The 20,247-nt window shown below is 43.9% G+C and overlaps 1 protein-coding gene across 1 annotated transcript in view; it reads right to left on the bottom strand.

Moving 5' to 3' along the window:
* The window catches only part of mpped2a (metallophosphoesterase domain containing 2a), a 62,582-nt gene extending 43,219 nt beyond the window's left edge, over positions 1-19,363 (bottom strand). The window contains exons 1-2 of the mRNA XM_069705459.1: positions 19,159-19,363; positions 1,583-1,764 (exon numbers count right to left, since the gene is read on the bottom strand). Of these exons, the coding sequence (XP_069561560.1) occupies positions 1,583-1,764; positions 19,159-19,271 (295 nt within the window). The 5' untranslated portion in view covers positions 19,272-19,363. The remainder of the gene's footprint in view (positions 1-1,582; positions 1,765-19,158) is intronic.
* Between the last annotated feature and the right edge of the window lie 884 nt (positions 19,364-20,247).

Genomic DNA, 20,247 nt, shown 5'->3' with positions numbered 1-20,247 from the left:
TCTCCTTCTTTTTTTTTTTCTTTTTTTTAAAGCTAAAGCCTTCTCACTTTTGAATTATGAAAATAAGTCATGACAGTTACAGAAATTCACTTTTTTTTTTTTTCCACGCGTTTGAAGTGATCGTTGGTCTTTGAGTTCATCGCAGTTACGCGAGACGTATTTTCATGAGTCTTAAACGTTGAATATCGCCACATGATCTCCCGCTCTCTCTGCACTCATATCTCATCGTTACATCTCATTAACTTCATGCTTTTTTTTTTCTCTCCCACACTTTCTGCTGATTGTCTGTTAATGGAGCTGCTCTGTGATCGTCGGCCCCCCCACCAGCAGTTCGTGTCTTGGATCTCTATGCTGCCCTTTTCCTCTCTCTGCTCTCCCTCGGAACCCAACCGGTGGAGGCAGAGGCTCCGCCCACCTCCGTGCCATGAAATAACCCGTGTTGCGATTTGGCGCTATTATAAATAAAATCGAACTGGTCGTAGGTTCGACGACCAGCCAATGAGAGACGTTGCGTTCAAAAAACAACGTATTTTTTACATTTTGTGTGTGTGTGTGTGTGTGTGTGTTTTTTTTTTTTTTTTTTGGGGGGGGGGGGGGGGTTGGCGATCCGTAAAATATATCCGATATATATTTGGGTATTTTCTGCGATGTCGACGTGACAAAATACGGGGAAAATATTTGATGGTTAAATCTGGAAAAAAAACATGCGATTTCAACAAAACTAAGTGTTAAACGTAACATTTATGCCTTCAAATTGGCTTATTCTGTAAAGGAGGGGAGGATCCACGACGACCAACCAGCAGCAGCCACAGCTCCGACTTCCTCGCAGATTCAACGATGTTCAGGCCCGATTGTCGGCCCGTTATTCTTCTCAGTGGAAACACTTTGGAGTCACGCGGGCAGACTTTCGCCGACAATTTGTGGCGCCGAGGGCAAATCGTTTTTTTTCTTTCACTTTCCCTTCATTCCTATTTATTTAAATGGGAATCGTGACGCCTGAAGAATTTGCTTCATATTCAGTCTGAAGCGATAAATTTCGACGAGGCAAATTACAAAAGGATTGAAACCAAAAAAGAATTTCAAAAAGTCTTCACGTGTCACAGGGCCAAGTGTGGTGGGTGGCACTTATCGATTTATGCTCTTGGTGAAAGTTTTTTTTTTCTTCTTCTGGTGTGTGAAAAAAAAAAGAAAAAAAAACATCTTCATAGTCGCTTCAGCTCCACTGATGAAGCGCACACACACACACACACACACACACACACACACACACACACACACACACACACACACACACACACACAGAGAGCATGAGGCCAGAAGGGGAGGTCAAAGGTTAACTGAACCAGGTTGTTAGGTCAGAGGAGGTTAAACAGGACACTTTGGCACAGCAGCCCGGGGGGGCGGGCGGGTTAAATTGTGTGGTCCGGTTACCAGTTAAGCACGCAACCTGTCTCGTGTCTCCGACCCGACCATTAGCACGTCAGCGGTGTGTGTGTGTGTGTGTGTGTGTGTGTGTGTGTGTGTGTGTGTGTGTGTGTGTGTGTGTGTGTGTGTGTGTGTGTGTGTGAAGCAGTTATAGTACCTAGCCAGTCGTTGAACTTCTTGACCTCGGAGGGAAGGCCCAGCTCGGTGAAGTCGCCCATGTGCAGCAGCACGTCGCCGTAGGGCATCTGGATGCCGTCCGTACGCGAGTGCGTGTCCGAGACGCACACGAACCTGGTGTGTCCCGCCGGCTTGGGAGTGTCGTAAGGAACGGGGTCCACCCTGGGGGGAGGAGGGGAGGGGGGAGGGGGAGGACACAAAGACGAGAGATGGGAGCGGTTGAGAGCGAGGCCCGCACGGTGCAAACGACGGACAGACCGTCTGGAGACTCAACGTCGGGTGGTTGAACTTCCGTTTGCATGTTAAAACACATTCAAAGTGCTGAGTAAGGGTTGGTTGCAAAAAAAGCCAACTTGCATACGAGAGCTTCGGGCTCAGATTCAGATTTGTAAGGCGTTCTTGCGTAAATCCTCATCTGGACAAAGATTTTCATCATTTGAACCTCAAACTGAAAAAGAGGGATCGGTCACGGAGCCACGAATGATCCGGGGGATCCTTCTGTGGTCTCAACTTATTCTGTCTGTATTTCTTGTGCAAGTTTTGTGTTTTGAATGTACATAGCAAATTTTTTTTTTTTTTTTGGAGTCCATGATTTGTCTTTTTTGCGTTGTGTGTCGTGAAGTTGTTGAGTTTTCTGTATTTTAAAAGGCCCGTGATCGTTAATATACGAGGGAATTTTGTTTGGTGATTCGATAAATTCAAAATTGGCATTCACGGGTTTATTGTGTTCTTCTGTGAATTGCCGAGACGCACACACAAGTTGAGACTACATTTTAGTCCTTGAGGTTTTAAACCTGCAGCAACTCAGCTGTGACTTTTTTTTCCTTTTTTTTGTGATATTCTTAAAAAGTGTCCTCAACACAGAAGCATTTTTTTTTTATGGGGGGGAAAGGGGAGGAAAAGGGGTGTGAGTGTTAATTTCACACCAGACAGAAGAAGTGACAAAAGCATATAAAACCGTGTCGTAAAAAATACAAATAAAAAATAAGAAATTACACGGTCCGAAGAATAACGAATGTCGCGGAGCAGAAATGCATCTCAAAAGAAAAGAGGAGACATAAGACGAGCAGAAATGGGTAGGTTCGGGCCGAACAACCAGCAGTGAGCGGCGGTTACACACCCGAGGAGGGCAGCGGCTGCTTTAGATTGGCTAAAGAGACGGCGAATTAAGACTACGCCGAGTCCTTTCTATCCATTATCTAAAGAAAATAAATAAACAACACTTAGACCGAAGTCGAGCTGGAAAAAAAAAATCCTCCATTCAGCCTTTTTGTTTGTTGTAAGTGCGTCTGTTTAAAAAGGAAGATTTTTTTTTTTTTTTTTTTTTTAAACCTGCAGTTTTGTTTTGTTTTTTTCTTTTTTCCTGACTGAAAGGAGAGAGAGGAAAAGAAAAATCCCCGAAAATCAAATCATCTTGTCTGTAATTGAAGTCTACAACATGCAATCCTGCAGCACTCTGCCACAAGACCATTATTTCATTAGAAGGGATGTCACTCTGTCGACAACATCAGACACATAATCAACCCTGCAATCTCCAACCTGACGCACACGGCAGTTAACTGTGTGTGTGTGTGTGTGTGTGTGTGTGTGTGTGTGTGTGTGTGTGTGTGTGTGTGTGTGTGTGTGTGTGTGTGTGTGTGTGTGTGTGTGTGTGTGTGTGTGTGTGTGTGTAAACACGGCACGGAAACATATGAAATCAAAAGGTTTCAAACGGAGAAGACATCATTAACGGAGATGGAGAAAATAGGCACTTCTGCACAAAAGAATATCTTTTATTTTGGCGGGGGAGGGGGTGAAGGTGGGGTTGGGGGGGGGGGCAGCGTTTCATTTTTTAGGCTTCTCATTTTATTTATTTTTTTCCTATTTTCGTGCAACATGTTGAGCAGAATTTGGACACCGAGAGCCTCAAAAACACAAATCTGTTGTCCTATTTTTGTTGTTGTTGTTGTTGTTGTGGAGCTGAAAGTGTCATCTGAGACGCGGTGTCGCCGGAGAGATAAATGGCGGACAAGATGGTCACGTCGAGTCGCCGTCGTCGGCGAGTCCGTTTCTGACGGTCGCCGCGGCGACCGCGATGTTTGTCGAGAAAACGAAAAACAAAAAACCCCGCCAAAAAAAATCTCCAGGTAAAAAAACAATAACCGCAATAAAAACGGAGAAAAAAAGAAGAAGACAGGAACACGGGACTATCGGACGGAAACGTGCCCAAATTAGGAAGTGGAGTGAGAGCGTAGGAGGAACCGTCAGGACGCTGGACGGATGACCTCCACCCACCGCGTGCAAACAAATGGCTGGAAACAATGAGAAACAGGGGAAACCCGACGTACGGTGTTTTAACAACACGCTCGTTCGTACGGTCGGAGCTCAGCCGGCCGACGACACTTCTTCTGAAGTCGGAGCCTCCGGTCTGAACTCCCGTCCGCTTTTTGACAAGTCTGTAACTTGAAAACTGAAACAAGAAGAATCTCGTCGGCTGGCCCGCGGCGTCCATTTTCTCCTACCCCCGTCGTCCTCCTCCTCCTCCTCCTCCTCCTCCTCCTCGGCCGGGACTTCTCGGGGAGCCGACCGGAGCGTCTCGGTTTACCCGAGCGGACCCGAGGCCGCGTACGAGAGCGCGTCGGTAGTGATGTTCACCGCCGACGGCGCGGTGAACGAGGCTCCGAGCTCCCGTAAACACACCCAACGCGCACGTTTGACCGAAGCGCAGCGGGACAGGACGCGGCGGTCGGACCTGCTGCTGATTAGATTTGGTGCTCTGTGGCGCCTCGACGTCACGCGGCTTTACAGGATTCGACAGTTCTCGTCACGCACACACACACACACACACACACACACACACACATACAGTGCGAGTGTGTGTATACATATATAGACACACACACACATATATATAGACATGTTTGAATATGCGTGTGTATATATACACATATATATGGACATGCATATATATATATATATATATATATATATATATAATTGTATTTTCTTGATTCTTGTTGTTCTGGGTTTTGTACCCTAAATGATATGTAAAGTAACACATATATATATATATATATATATATATAAACACTCAAGCTTGCATATTAAAACATATTAAAACAAAGCCAGGAGAAAAACAACCTCCATCTCCTCCCCTTTCCTTTGAGATTTAATCCACCCAGAGAATGTAAGTAAATACCAGCAGCCCCTATCAATTAGAGCCGGCCCAGGCCAAGAAACCTTCAATGCTGTAATGCATTGGTCTCACACACACACACACACACACACACACACACACACACACACACACACACACACACACACACACACACACACACACACACACACACACACACACACACACACACACACCCCGAGAGCCCCCTGTCTTTTCCTGTTAACATGTGGCTGTATAACAATCCAGTGGTTCATTAGCGATGTATACAGGAGTTCAGGAGTTCAGCGGCGCGGCGGAGGCCTCTGATCTGTTGTAAACGGAGACGGAGAAAAATGGAAAAAAAAAAAAAAAGAAAGAAAGTCTTCCTGCAGCAGGTAAAAGAATATTCTCCAGCGACAGACCGAGCATGAAGGTTCGTGTTAACATGTCTGAGCTCCGGCGTGACATCAGAGGGAAGACGGCGGATGGGGAAACGAGTGCGCGTGTGTGTGTGTGTGTGTGTGTGTGTGTGTGTGTGTGTGTGTGTGTGTGTGTGTGTGTGTGTGTGGGGTGGCAAAGAAATGCTAATGCACTCAGGGAGGGAGGGCGCGCACACACACACACACACACACACACACACACACACACACACACACACACACACGCACACACACACAGACACACAGACACACACACACACACACACACACACACACACACACACACACACACACACACTCTCTCTCTCTCTCTCTCTGAAATCCACCATGACATCGGAGCTGACACGCACAAAAAAAAAAAAAAAAACGAGGTCTGCGGCTGCAAGAAATGTCTGCTCGATGAAGAAATGTCTGATCCTTCAGAGGGGAGAAACCTCGAGGCGTCAACTTCCTCTCTCACCTACGGCTGAGGTATCAGCTTAAGATTTTTCTGCTCAACACCCGAGATCTACAATCACGTTTATTTTATTCGTCTCCATCTTAGGAAACTGAATTTGACCACTGCACTACTTCACTTTCACATTGCTCATGAAGTGCAGGAGCTCGGCCTGTTTTTTGTTGTTGTTTTTTTTAAGTGTGACTCTCTTGTTATTGTTGTGTTCTTGATTTATAGATTTATATACATATATATATATATATATATATATATATTTGAGATAAAAGTAGATGAAAAAACAAAACAAAAATTATTTTTCCCTTTGCAGATTTCTATGGAGCCAGTTTAAAAAAAAGTAAGTAAGTAATTTATTTAAACTAAAAGAATTTGTGAGAAAAGTTTTCTCAATTTAAATATAATTTTGATTCAATTCTGAAATTATTTTGAATAAAATAAATGTCTGCTTATGAATTTTGAAATTGTAGCACGTATTTTTTTCATTGTATACTTTCAGATTCAGATCTTGTTTTTGTTTTTTTTACAAAAACAGCAGTTTCAGACTTTTGGCCCTCACCTGTGTGGGGGGGAGGGAAGGGGGCGTGGCCTGATGAGTGACATCAGCACGTTGCCTTCAGGGAACGTAGGAACTGCGAGTAGTGTGACTCAACCCCTTCTCCACGCAATATTCAGGTGATTCACGGTGAAAAGACGGTGACGAAGTCCATTGCAAATATTTCGTATTTAATTTGGCTGAGTTTATCACTTTTATACCGCACAGATTTCAGGCAAATCTTTACAATATCGTGATGTAACTTTAAAGCCTTTAGCGATATCATGAAACCGTTGAATAAATACCGCATTTATACAAATATATACTCGAATAAAAAGTTACAAGCTTGGAGCTTGCTTCGTCCTTAAAAAAAACAAAAACAAAAGAAGCTTTCAGACCAGAAAAGTAAACAAAGTAAAATGTGAGCTAAGTGGTGGAAAACTGGAGGGAACCCATACGCAGTTATTGGTTACATGTGTCACGAGGAGGAGCGGCGCGGCGGCGTGGGAGAGACGGGAGGAGGAGAAAGAGGAGGGGAGGAGGTGCTCCTCTGATGTCTGCGGGAGGATATTTCATTTGACTGAGCACACTTGGCTCCGTGGCCTTTTGCAATAACACACAAGCAAAACGGGGTCAAAGTTCAGCCCTCCGAGTTCGCTTCCTTAAAAAATAAAAAAACACTAAAAATAAAAAATAAAAACGCGACGCTTAAGATGAGGAGGTTAAACTGTGCGGCAGTATGAATACGTACATATAAACCCGGCTATCCGTCACTGGGAGATATATATTAATGTATAGCTCTAAAAAGATGATTCGAACCATCATTTTGCTAAAGAAAGGAAGTAAAAAGAAAAGACGTGACTAATGTTGCGTGATTTATACTTTTATTGTGTTGATCATTTTTTTTTAACCTGTAAAGTGTCTTTGAGTATCTTGAAAAGCGCGAAACAAATAAAATGTATTATTATTATTATTAGTACTAGAAGAGGCAGCGCAGTCACGTAAATATAACTCTATGTCACCTAACTCAGCTCTTCTTGTTAAAACTGATCTGGTTGTAAACGTGCGATCATGTCTGCTAAAACTGCATTTGTTAATATGCTTCTTTTTTTTGTGATTTTGAGAACGACTGACGAGATTTTGCTGACGTGGCGATAAAATTAAGCCGATTTCTCACAGGCGAGAAACAAAAAACAAGAAAAGCTCTGCTGCCCTGCAAACACGCTCTTTAGATTTATTTATTTAATGACTCCATATTAATGACATTTTAATTGACAGATTTGTCTCAGGAGACGCATTTTTTATTTGACCAAAATCGTTTTGATTTGTATTATTCTGCATATGAACACCTAAAACATCCAACACCCCGAATATTTAATTACGGTGCTTTAGAAATGTGGCTTTTGGTCCGACACCCGTAAAAGCTAAATCGGGTCGACCGTGTCTGAGCTGCTCGCTCGTCTCGAGACAGACAACACCTGTCAATCACGGTCAGATCTCTGGTCCCGGCCCAATTTTATACCTGCCGCCACCTGCTGCTGGTAGGATTGGCATCAAGCCCCTCCCCCTCCTCCTCCTCCTCCTCCTCCTCCCACTCCCTTCCTGTCTCTCCATTGTTAATGGAGTTGTCCTGCTGATCAATGGAGGCCACACAGACACCTTAAAGCTCCAGGGGGTCAAAGGGCAAACGCGGGGAATAGACTGCCAATCGACTAACGCCTTCCTCATTCACACATGATGAACGGGGTCACGACTGCCAGCTTATCGCTACGATCGCATTTAACGTCCGTTTAAACCGATTCTTGATATCGACTGAAGACCCGAAGGCAGACGATTGTGTTGAAAATGATTCCTTTTGTCTTACAAACAGCTGTTAACGCTTCAGTATTTGATCAGCAGCTTTCTGATCGATAGCTACCTTCTTTTTTTTTTTTTTGTCTTTTTGCCGTCGGGTTGCCGGTCGGGTTTTTTTTTTGCCGATGCGGCGCTACAAAAGAAACCCGAAGGATTCGAGGCGTCCAGCGTCGGGGAACGCTGCAATGCACCCTGGGACGTGTAGGCGCTGACTCGGCGAGCAGGAAAAATGTGAAATACTCGTCTATCTCGGTCGATCTCGCACGAACTGAAGGATTAATTGCTTCAGTTGACGACGTTTACCTTCAACACCGAGTGGACATCCACCTAAAGAACATTTTTTCCTTTGGAGTTGATTTTCATCGAGACTTTTAATCGGTTTGGTGAACAGAGTGAAACCACAACTATAAAATAAAAAAAATAAAAAATCACAGCGGCCGCCAAAATACTGCAAAACGTACGTCTGCACGTTCTTACATCTTTGTTGAACTTCAAAAGTCCAGATTTGTTCCGTTTGTTTGTTGTACAAATAAAAATGTAAAACGCAACGGCGGCTAAACTGCAGACGAAACCCGTCGGTGCTCTTTCACCGAGCTCGTGCCGCCTTTTATCGCTCGTTCGGGAAAAACATCAAAACACAATGCTCGCCATTTCCTCTGTCTATAACCTCTGCATCGCTTCCCTTCCCCTCACACACACACACACACACACACACACACACACACACACACACACACACACACACACACACACACACACACACACACACACACACACACACACCGCTCACTCATCCGCGGTGCAATACCATTTCTGAGAGCAGCACGGCGAGCGCCTCTCTTATCTTCTGCGTTTCAGCTGTCTGCGCTAATTCAATAAACTTCAGAGGAACAAAATGAACACAGGAATAACGGGGAGAGAGCGAGGTGGGGTGGTGGTGGTGGTGGGGGGGGGGGCGCTGCTGCTGCTGCTGGGGGAGGGTGGTGGTGGTGGTGGTGGTGAGGCAGAAGGTGGGAGACGAGAAAAAGCAAACAAGTAAACCTCGACAGGGAAGAAAGGGGGCAGAAAAAAAAAAGGAAAAGTACAATGTAAAAAAAAAACAAGAAAGAAAAAATAAAAAATTCAAATTGATTTTCAAGAATAGTAAAAGATGGCCTTGCGCCTTGATGCCCTCCGCCTACGCCCCCCCCCCTCCTTCCTCTATTTGTTCAAGCTAGTGTGTGTCCTCCTCATCCACACAAAAGGCCGCGTTGGAATATCGGCGGTGGAGAAAAACCTTCCGGCGCTGCGCTGGGAAATAAATTGCTTCTGCTAATGCCCCTTTCATTATGGCACAGCCCTTAATTGTGCTGCTGACAGTCTGCCTGGCTGCAGGGCTTGATGGGAGGAAGTTAAAAAAAAAAAAAAGTGGCTGAGGAGACGGGCGGCAACCGGCAGGCAGCAAGCAGCAGAAAGCGAGGAGGAGGAGGAGGAGCTTAGAGGAGAGTTCACCTGGACAGACAACAAGTCTCCACTGCAGCCCTGCGTTAAGCAAGATCACCCCCCCCATGCATTCGAAGGCTTAACGTGTAACCTGACTTGTCAATCAAAGAGACACGCCCCCTAAGAAGCACGGCTTTATGAAGCTTATTTTATCATTATTTTCAGATGGACCTCCAGAAAACTAATAAGAAGGAGCGACTTTAGCTAGCAACACCAAAATAACTGGTGGAGAAATTTTTATTGAGTTCATATTTCATATGAGGAATTGAATGGGAGTCTATGGAGCCGGAAGCTTTTTGGAGCCGACCTCTGGTGGCACTCGGTGGTATTGCAGCTTAATGCACTTCCACATCGGCCTCATTTTTCACACCTGGAAGCTACGAACACTTTTATATCCAGTCTACAGGGGACGCCTGTATATGGAACTTATCGGTCACACGTTCAGCATTGACTGATAAAGATAAAGTGTTGAAACTTTGTGATTTTACCTGATGAAACAGGAACCTGACTGCACCACAGGCCTGTCAATCAAACAGACACGCCCCCCCAAAAAACACGGCTTTATGAAGCTTATTTTATAATTATTTTCAGATGGACCTCCAGAAAACCAACAAGAAGGAGCGGCTTTAGGGAACAACACAAAAATGTATTGATTGAGACTAGTTGAATGGGAGTCTATGGAGCCGACCTCTAGTGTCACTGGGTGGTATTGCAGCTTAAGGACACTTCATCCACCGGTCTCATTTTTTCCAACCTGGAAGCTTCGTCCACTTTTATATACAGCCAATCAGGAATGTAAACACAGGAAGAAGGTTCTGTGTTCTGGACTGGCGCAGCAAACGTTTCCTATTTGATTTAACGTGGAGCAACGCCAGAGTTGCTCATAACCGTCTGGGCAACATCCCGTCCAAACTGTACCAGCAGAAAGCACAAATGCACTTTTTTGAGGAACATAATCCACTGCTTCAGACTTTACAAAGACAAAGAGCTTCTACTGAGCATGTTCAACACCACAATAACTGTTCTGCTGCTAAGTTTGAACTGAACAGCTCCCAGAGTCCAACCTGGAAGTCGGACCTCATTCCTCCAACAAAGGAACCGAACTGAACTCTCTCGGGTCTCGGTGTGTTTTTTTTTGTCCAAGCCGAGTGTGATTAATGTGTTCACACCCGCACGAACTAATCGTACCACGGGGGGGGGGTAATGAAACAGTCAGATTTAACTGGACTACTTTGATACCAAGCAACACTACTGAAAAAGTCAGATTCATAATGTTGTTTTTATTATTCATTATATAACCTTTTTTTTTTTTTTCTCCCTGTGCTCGACTACTTTATTCAAATTCTTGTACAGCTGCTGTGTTAAGACGACATCGTGCAGCGTTTTTTTTTTTTTTTATTAAATGAAAGAAGAGGGTTTGCACACACACACAAAAAAAGCATGCTTATATCAACATAAATTAAAATGTACACAAAGCCTTAACAGAAAATGTTCACATTTAACTCCCCCCTCCCCCACCGATGGAACTGATCCCATCTTTTGTCTCCAAGTTCATTCACAGGAGAAATTAAATGATTTATCGGTGACGGGCAGGATGAATTCGCCGAATTTATGGACACCTTACCGACGAGAAAAGAAACATGTATTGTATCTCCGAGCTTCCGATAAGCGTTGAGGAATAAAGAGTGAATAAAATGAGTCATCAGTAGAGGCAAATTAAAAACCCACTTTACACTGCATGAAAACGAGAGGACTCGACACGTTGAGCAGTCGCAGACTGCTTCACCTCCTTTTCATGTCAAAGGGTGACATCATGGTGAGGGGGGGGGGTGTCTGTGCCCCGCGATGCCAGGCAGGACCCAAAATCTCAAAGACTTCAAAAGGACTCGAATCTCGTAGTGAAAGAAAAAAAAAAAAAAAGCAAGACCTGTCTCATGTCAACTGTCACTTAACCCCCCACCACCACCACCACCACTATCAGCTCCACCACCACCAGCAGCAGTGTGCTTGCTTGCCAGGCTCCAGCAGCAGGGTCAGGGGTGGGGGTGGGGGTGGGGTTGGAGGGTGGGGGACTTAATCAAGGGTTCTCCTCTTACAAAAAAAAAACTCCTGCAGCGGCAGGCCGGCGGTAAAAACAAAAAGAGGGCCGAGAAATGGGCCCCCGGTTCTTTTGTCCTCCGGAGAGCTGAAGAAGTGACTGCTGCTCGTCCACAAACTCGTCAGAGAGGAGAGGAAGAGCGAAGAGGAAGAGGACGAGCGAGGCGAGGCGTAAACATGAGGCAGCGCCATCAAACTCCATAATTCCCACTACTGTACACTCATAATTCCTACTGTGGGACATGAACAGCCTCATAATCAAGAGTGAATTCAGCTCATTATTCAGGGTGATCGTGAGGTCGTGTTGACGGTTACGGGAAAAGAGGAAGGGAGGTTAATTTTTCGACGAGGTTAAATTAACGTCGGCCAATTCGAGAGGCGTTATTCTTCTGCAAATTAGGCCAGCGACAAATCGAGCGCTCCCACGCTCTCCGTCGACGAACGCAGCGTCAACGCCGCGTGGTGCGGAGCGCCCGAAGGAGATTCATGAAGCTCGAAATAACAGTCTTCCTGTTTCTGAGAGTATTTGTGTTAAAAAAAAAATTAAAAAATTAAATTGTTGGGGAGACTCATGATCTCAATCCTACATGATTCTCATTTAATCCAGAAGCGAGCAGCACTAATGGACACCATGGTGGCTGCTAGGGTTAAAAAAAAATAATGCTCATTTTATGACTTAATATTTCTATAAGTCAGACAACAACATAAGATGTATTTATTTACAACATAAATAAACGTACTTAAATTCCACCGCTGAGATATTTGAAATATAAAATCGTATATTCTCGGTTAAGTGACATTTAACTTACACGACCCGTCGCTGGGAATCATACCGCCTAACGGGCTGCGTTCAACGGCACTAGTTTATAAAATCAATGAAGCGATCGAAGATGTGGGCAGAGATTAAAAGAGCATGAAGGAGGAGGCGCAGCGGGAGAAGCCTTCTTCAACGGCGGAGGAAAAACAAAGATCAGAGAAGAGGCTGCCGTATCAAATCCCGAACATGGTTTCAGTTCCTCAAACTTTGTGTGTCGTCGGGAGACGGTTCGTTTTCTTTTTTTTAAACCAGACAAACCGCAAAGCGAGAACAGAACAGAGCAGTGGAGTTTACCTTCAGGCTTACGGCTGCACCACAAACTAATACAAATAACTGTTTTGTAACAAACAGCTTGGGAAAAAAACAAAACAAGAAGTTAAAACACATGTTTGGGCCTCGGACCTGTCAGTCGATAACTATATCTCTTAAAAACCAAGACAAACAAGTGTTATTTGTAGTTTAAAGACAAGCGGAAACGCAGCGGAGCGACTGGTTCACAACATTTTCTACGTTCACGCCCCTACGCCTCTTTCTTCTTCTTCCTTTTGTGGGCGGAGCTTCAGCGCCACCAACTGATGTAGTAGGTACATCCTGGTACTAACGGTTTACTACGTTTAACATATTAAGTATTGGGACGTACTAAATCTTTTTTTTGTTGTTTTTTGTCATACTAAATAGTGTTGTAGTACACATGTTGGACCACAGGGGGCAGTCATCCTCCCTCTCTTCGAACGCACCAACGGTATGTCAGCTCTGAATAAAAGGCGCCGAATTTTAAAGCTCTGTTCGGACGTACCAGAAAAAAAAGAAAAGAAGGAGAAAACAAAAATCCCTCAAAGACTTCATTAATAAAACGGAAAAAGAAAAAAACCAAAAAAAACGAACGTGCGTGAACGCGTTCTTCTGGCGTCGCTTTTTCTCGACAGCTCGTGTCAGAACATCGGACGGCGGTGGCGGTAAATGATTCATACTGACGAGCTCCTCAATTATTCAGAGGGCGGGAATAATTAACAAGGCATCTGGAGGAGTCGGTTAAATGTGGAATCGGTTTTGTTTTTTTAAGGCATGTAGGGGAAGTGAGAGGAGCATTAAAAGTTAATAGAATGAGCTCAGGTGAGTCAATGATATTTCATATCGATTAATTAGTAATAATAATAATAATGTGACGGCACCGAAAGGAAAACGTACACGACGTCACAAAGGTTTCCAGCATTCAGCGTTTCTTCTGTATTTAAATAAACCGCAGAGGAAGACGACCGAGCTGGATTATAGGATGGCCTGCAGGAAATACTGATTTCTGATTGGCTGATGAGGAGCAACGGTTTTAAACAGCTGTTATTGTAACAAACGTTACTTCTGATTTGTCCAACGTTGAGCAGTTCATGACAACCGGGGGAAAGTAAGACTATAAACAAACAAACAAACAAACAAACAAACAAAACAAGTAATAATTCCCATATTTACTGAGAAAGATTCTGTTTTTATAGCGTTCGGTTCGTGTCAGAAATGTTTTGGGGTCAAATGCAGCCAATTCTATAACCTTTATTGTTCTTTAATTTCCTTTCATCTGTTCGGGTCACTGCGGTCGAATCTTAAAATTAAAAAAAAACAACGCACATCTGCAACAAAGAGAAACGCGATCGCCGACAAGATTTGCGATCCCGTTTGAATATCAGTAAACAAAGACGACCTGCAGATCCCTCGTGAGCAGCGGAAACTCTTCCGTCTCGGTGATTGAGTTTACAGCTGGCGAAACACGGGATCGTCAGCCGTTGCGTTGTTTTTGGTGCTGTAAGCTAAAACATAAAAAAAAAAAAGGGTAACGCTATTCCCAAAACTACTACCGGAACCACCGAACTACAAATCAAACAAGTTTCCTTTTCGACGTCTTCGTCGGCAAAACTTGAAACCGAACACAAAAAAAAAACTAAAACAAAAAAAAACTAAAACTAAAAACAGATTAACGTCCAGCGTCCGTATTCACGAACGTTTCCGAGGGGCTCTGAACTCGGCGCGACGTCTGGACAACAACTTCTGCACACGCACACGCACACACACACACACACACACACACACCGGCAGCCATATTTGTTATCGTTAACTAGTTGTAAATGAAATTACACGTCTAGTATCTCCCATCGCAGCAGGGAGGTATGGGGGAGGTGGGGGTGGAGGAGGAGGTGGGGTTCCTCCGCTCACACACACACACACACACACACACACACTCCTCGTTTGGCTTTGGGCGGCGCACACACATCCGGTGGGAATGAAATGAATTAGCGGTCTGAAGAGGCGCTGATGGCGTAACGCGGTTAAGTCGTCGACGCAGCCGCCATCCGGATTCGAACGCAGAAAAAAAAAACCAGCATCGAATCTAATCCGGTGGATTTCATTAAGTCTGCGTGGTTTCAGGGGGGTTTCAGGAGAATGCCGTTTTATTCTACGTGCACCCAAAGACATTCTTTACTAAAAGTCGGGCTTCAACAATTAGTTGGTTTATAATAAATCTGCAGGGAATTTTGCCGACTCGTCGTTTATCGAGCCAAAACAAAAACAAACAAAAAAAAGCCCCAACAGATAACGCTCCTTTTCAGCTTTTAGAAACACAACAAAACAAAACAAAAAGTGAAATAATTGTTTTTTCTGTTTTAAAACAATTAAATGTCTTTGATTTAAAGTGTTGACGAGACAAAACGGACGATTTGAAGATGTCACGTTGAGCTGAGAGAAGTTGCGATGGAGGCTTTTTCGCCAATTTGGACATTTTTAAAGGATTAATTTACAAAAAAAAAAAAAAAAGCACTCAACAAGGTAATTGATTGTGAAAGTAAATTATTAGTTGCAGTGCTGTTTTTATTCCAGGGGCTTTGAGAACGCAGGCCCGAGGAAAGCTAAATGTGAAGAGGGATTCAAGTATTGTAGAAATAATGTGCCGCTAACTTCTTTTTTTCTGGGGACGAGATTTTAAGACGTCTTAAATCCTGAAACTTAAGAAGTGTTTTTCATAAGTTTGAATCCTTTAAGGTTTTAAACTCTCTCGTCTGTGTGCGTCGGGGACCGTCCCGCCGTCTCGGCCCAAGTCCGCCTCAAATTGGATTCAAAGCCATTAGCGTCCCAACTCGAAGCATATGTTCCAAGTTGCTGAGCATTTCATTTCACGAGAAGACGACGATGAGGAGGAGGAGGAGGAGGAAGAGGAGGAGGAGGAGGAGGAGGGCTGAGGGGAAGGAAGGAAAGAAATAAAAAAAATAAAAAACACACACACACACAGACAGCACAGAAAAATAAACCAGACACAAACAGGGCCGGACTGAGTCTGTCGCTCCCTCAGGAGACGGAGACGGAGGCTCTGCTGAGGAGAAAAGCCCACTTCGACTTCAGGGTCACATTGCAACGCATTAGCTCGTAACTGTGTGTGTGTGTGTGTGTGTGTGTGTGTGTGTGTGTGTGTGTGTGTGTGTGTGTGTGTGTGTGTGTGTGTGTGTGTGTGTGTAACTCTGAGCTTATGCTCTACATGCATGTTTTCATACACGATACCCTCCTCGCCACACATAAAGGCGCCGCTGTACTCCCATCTGAGAAAATCTAAATATTCTGTCTAAATGGTGGTGGGGGGGGGGGGGACTTTACAGAGACGGATTATATTTCAAACGGCGGGCACACGCTGCACTTTTTTTTTTTTTTTGGAGTTGGGTGGGGGGGTGGAGGGGCGCCTTTCAGAGAAGCAACAACTTTATTTATGCCCGAACTCTGATGCGGATGTCGGATGATTATCTCTCCAAAAAAATCTAAACAAGCCTTTACTTTTCCTCGAACAGAGCTCATATTCTACGAGCACTTAAACAGGGTGGTGTGTGTGTGTGTGTGTGTGTGTGTGTGTGTGTGTGTGTGTGTGTGTGTGTGTGTGTGTGTGTGTGTGTGTGATCCCAGGGTTCCCAGTCCTGGTTTAAAGAATGACAGGAGTAAAACACTGCAGGCTCTGTGGAAGCCAGGAAACAGCCTAATGTATTTATCCAAACACATATCTGCCCCCCCCCCCTCCCGTCTCCACCCGTCTCCCTCGTCCCCCCCGTCACATCCTCGGCTCGGCAAAAGGAGGGCTTCACACACACACACACACACACACACACACACACACACACACAAAATACAAAAAAAAACAAAGTGCAAATGGAAAAAAAAACAGCGGGGACTGCGCAACACGGGCAAAAAGTAAAATAAAAATGATTATACTGATTATATAGATAAACCGCTGCGGTTGTTTCGCTCCTGGTTTTCAGGAAATGTAAGTGTACTTGTGCACAGTCAGCACTCTGCTCATTTTGTTTTTCCAGACCTGACAAACTCTTTTATTACTAAATACACGTGATAATAAACTACTTTTTTTTTTTTTTTTTTTTTTTTAACAGCGACAACTTCAAAAGGCAAACGTCGCCCACATAAAAAAAAAAAAAACAACAAAAAAAACTGAAAACTAAATAGGTTTCGGAAACTCTTGAAAAGCCCTCCGGCAGATCCGTTTCTAGTTGCACTTGAAAAAAACAAACAAAAAAAAAACCACAAACCAGCGATGACATTTCAGCGCTAAAAAGTTAACGTTTTTTTTTTTGTTTTTTTTTTAAAGAAAAATATTGGTTTTGTATTTTCTATCATCTGCCTCCGACCACAGCGTCGGTCCGGTGGCGCGCTGACCTTGATTCACGTCGAAGCGTTTGACCCTGATTTATCGCCGTCTTTGGAAAACCCATTAAAAACAGACTGACGTAACACAAACTGATAGGTGACCCCCTCACCCCCCCCCCCCCTCCTCCCCCTCTCTCCAAACACACACACACACATTTGAGGAATCCCAAAACAACACAGTGGCATGTTCAACTCCCCCCCCCCCCCCCCCCCAAAATAATAATCCTGTTTACCCGATTATCCAGACTGCACCGTTCGGAGTGTTTTCAGGTAAACGGCCGAACGTTTTTTTTTCCAGATGTTTTCGCTCCCCGAAGCCGAGCGCTGCAGCTGGTCGGCTGGTCTGCAGGGATCTTAAATCTTCCTCCGACCGTAATTCATCCGACGGTAAAAATGTCTCCGTAAGGACGTTTGTGTCTCTTCACATAACTCCATTTCTGACCCCACGCGACACTTTTTAACCCCCCCCCTCTCCCCCCCTTCACCCCCACCAAAAAGGAAAAAACAAAACGAGCCGAGAACGTCACGTGATGTTTACGACGTCAACGAGATAAATCCGGGTGACGAGTCGACGATTTCAGCTTTATCTTTAATTTCAGTCTGATCAGAGAACGCTGCAATTATTCCACCAAATACTGCATTAATCAGCAAAAATGTATTGTTACGAGGCGCTCTGCCGTTTCAGGGTCTCAGAAACGAAGATTTAAACTTAAGAGTGAAGAAATGTTTGTTCAAAAGTCAATCCAGAGTCTGTTTTGTGTCTTTTTGAATCTGTTTGGCCAAAAATTTAAATGAGTTTTTACAATTTTCTCTTTCTAAGAAGGAAAACAGTCAAAGTGAGCTTTTACTTTTTAACCCTCAAAAATATTCAATTATAGCTCGAGACTTGAGTATTACAGAGCTGCATGTATGCAAGTATGTGTATTTGTAATTAGCGTTAGCATTAAACGCCCGTTTGGCATTTTGACTTTCTAAAACTTCAAAGTTGTTCAGAAGCAAGTCATCGACAGGTTTCGGTACTTTGACCAAATACTTGAACGTATCATCACGCCTGCGATATCGAACATGTAAGAGAAGTAAAATAAATAAATAATTTTTTTTTTAAAAAGCAGGAATGTGTTGCAGCTTTTTCTCCAAAACTTAACGAGGCATCTTAAAAACAACCAAAACCAAAAACCGCCCCGCAGAGAATAAAAGTTCAAAATTAAAACTCGGAAGACGAAAACCGAAAACGCAAACTCCGCGTGAATATAAAAAGCCCGCTGAACACGCGTCACCACATCGGACGAAGAGCGACGCTGAAAGGAACCGGGCCGATAAGACAAGATCGATCGATCAATCAATCAATCAATCAATCAATCAAAGCTGAGCACCGCGATCACAAACCACAACGGCCTCGTGGTTAGAAAACACCGCGAGTCAGACGAGCGTCTGCTCAAACAGGAAGTGTTTAGTTTTCAGTGTAAATTGTGCATTAAAAAAAAACAAATATAAAAAAAATAAGCTGCACGTGTGTCAAAATCTCAACAACTTTCACCACTTTATTTTTCCTTCATTTTGAAACAGTAACATTAAAAAAAAAAAACAAAGTCCCGCCTCGGGTTTTACGCTGGCTTCGGTTTCTGCTTGTGCTCAAAAGTTTGTCCCTGCTGGCCACCGTACTCTCTCTCTCTCTCTCTCTCTCTCTCGCTCTCTCATGAGCCAATTAAATCAAAGCGATAAACAGACTCGGCATCAAACGGCTTCCTGACTTGTTTCCTGTTGCAACATGTGGTTTGTTTGTTTGTTTGTCTCAGCGTTTGGATGATTTTAAATTTGTGAAATATTGAAACGCAGTAAAAAAAAATATATATATATATATATAAAATGTGAAAAGGAAAATGGCCACGAAATAAATCAAATCAACATCTCACGAAGCCGCACCTCTTCGCTTTGAAGTTATTCGAGACTGAAAACAGGCAGGATTGTTTGCCAGCTTGCGGCAGGTGATCCACAGCGTGTGTGTTTGTGTGTGTGTGTGTGTGTGTGTGTGTGTGTGTGCGTGTGCGCGTGCAGACTCACATGTGGACATGTGGAGGTTGGAAGCGGCTCTGGTTGATGTTGTAGTGCGTGAAGGCCTGCGTTGGGTTGGAGCTGTACTCGTCCACCGCGATGGTCACTTTGCCATGAGCCATCCTTTCCGCCGTTTGGACATGAGACGCCGTTGATCGTTCACCGGGATTCAGCAGCGAGCCGTGCGGCGGTCATCCTCCAGAGCCGCTCGAGGGAAAAATGGCCCAGGAAGGGGTGGGTGGGTGGAGGTGGTGGTGGTGGCGGTTGGGTGGAGGTGATGGTTGGGGCAGGTGCAGCAGCAGCGACCCGGACGACTCCGCCGACTCGACCGCGACACGCTGCGGTCTGTGCAGAGACGCAAACACACGCACGCACACATAACATCAACAACAATAAATAAATAAAAATAAAACAAAAAGTTCCCGAAATGAATTAAAAATGTTAAAAATACATTTTTCATGAAGGCACGAGAGCTGCGAATGTTTTTTTTTTTTTTTTTTTACACAAACAGACACGCAACTCTCGTTTTTCTGCCGCGTCACCATTTTAGATTTTTTTTTTTTTTAATAAGAAATTAAATTCCCTGTCAAAAAGCCTCGTCCGCCACAAAAAGCCTCATTTAGGAGAAAGAAGAAGAAGAAGAAACGTAATTAGCGCGTTTTATTCGACCTTTAAAAACACTTCTAAGAACACTTAAGACATTTAAGAAGAAAATTAAAAAAAATGCCTCGTTGAAAAGTTTGCAACTTTTTTTTCCTTTTAAAAAAGCAAAACAAAATACGGGGCGACAAATGTGGAGGGCTGCTCTTCCTCCTCCTCCTCCTCCTCCTTCTCCTCCTGCTGCTGCTGCAAACTAATACAATCAAATGTTTAAAAAAAAAAAAAAAAATGACTGCAGGCGCGACCTCGAACGCACCGAAATTAAATAGAAAGAGAAAAAAAAAAGGGCTGCAGGCGATGAATCGTTTGCCAAAGAGCCTCCCGATAAAAAGATAACAAAAGATTTTTGTTTTGTTTTGGTTATTCCGCTGCTCTTTGCACGACGGTGCAATAAAACACATGAGATGATGATAATAATAATAATAATAACGATGATAA

Source organism: Brachyistius frenatus, unplaced genomic scaffold (assembly GCF_029030835.1).
Source record: "Brachyistius frenatus isolate BFR_SWC_R1_liver_20210118 unplaced genomic scaffold, ASM2903083v1 Contig_56, whole genome shotgun sequence".
Taxonomy (NCBI): Eukaryota; Metazoa; Chordata; class Actinopteri; family Embiotocidae; genus Brachyistius; species Brachyistius frenatus.
Note: the sequence above shows the minus strand (reverse complement) of the source record. Positions and strands in the feature narration are given on the sequence as shown.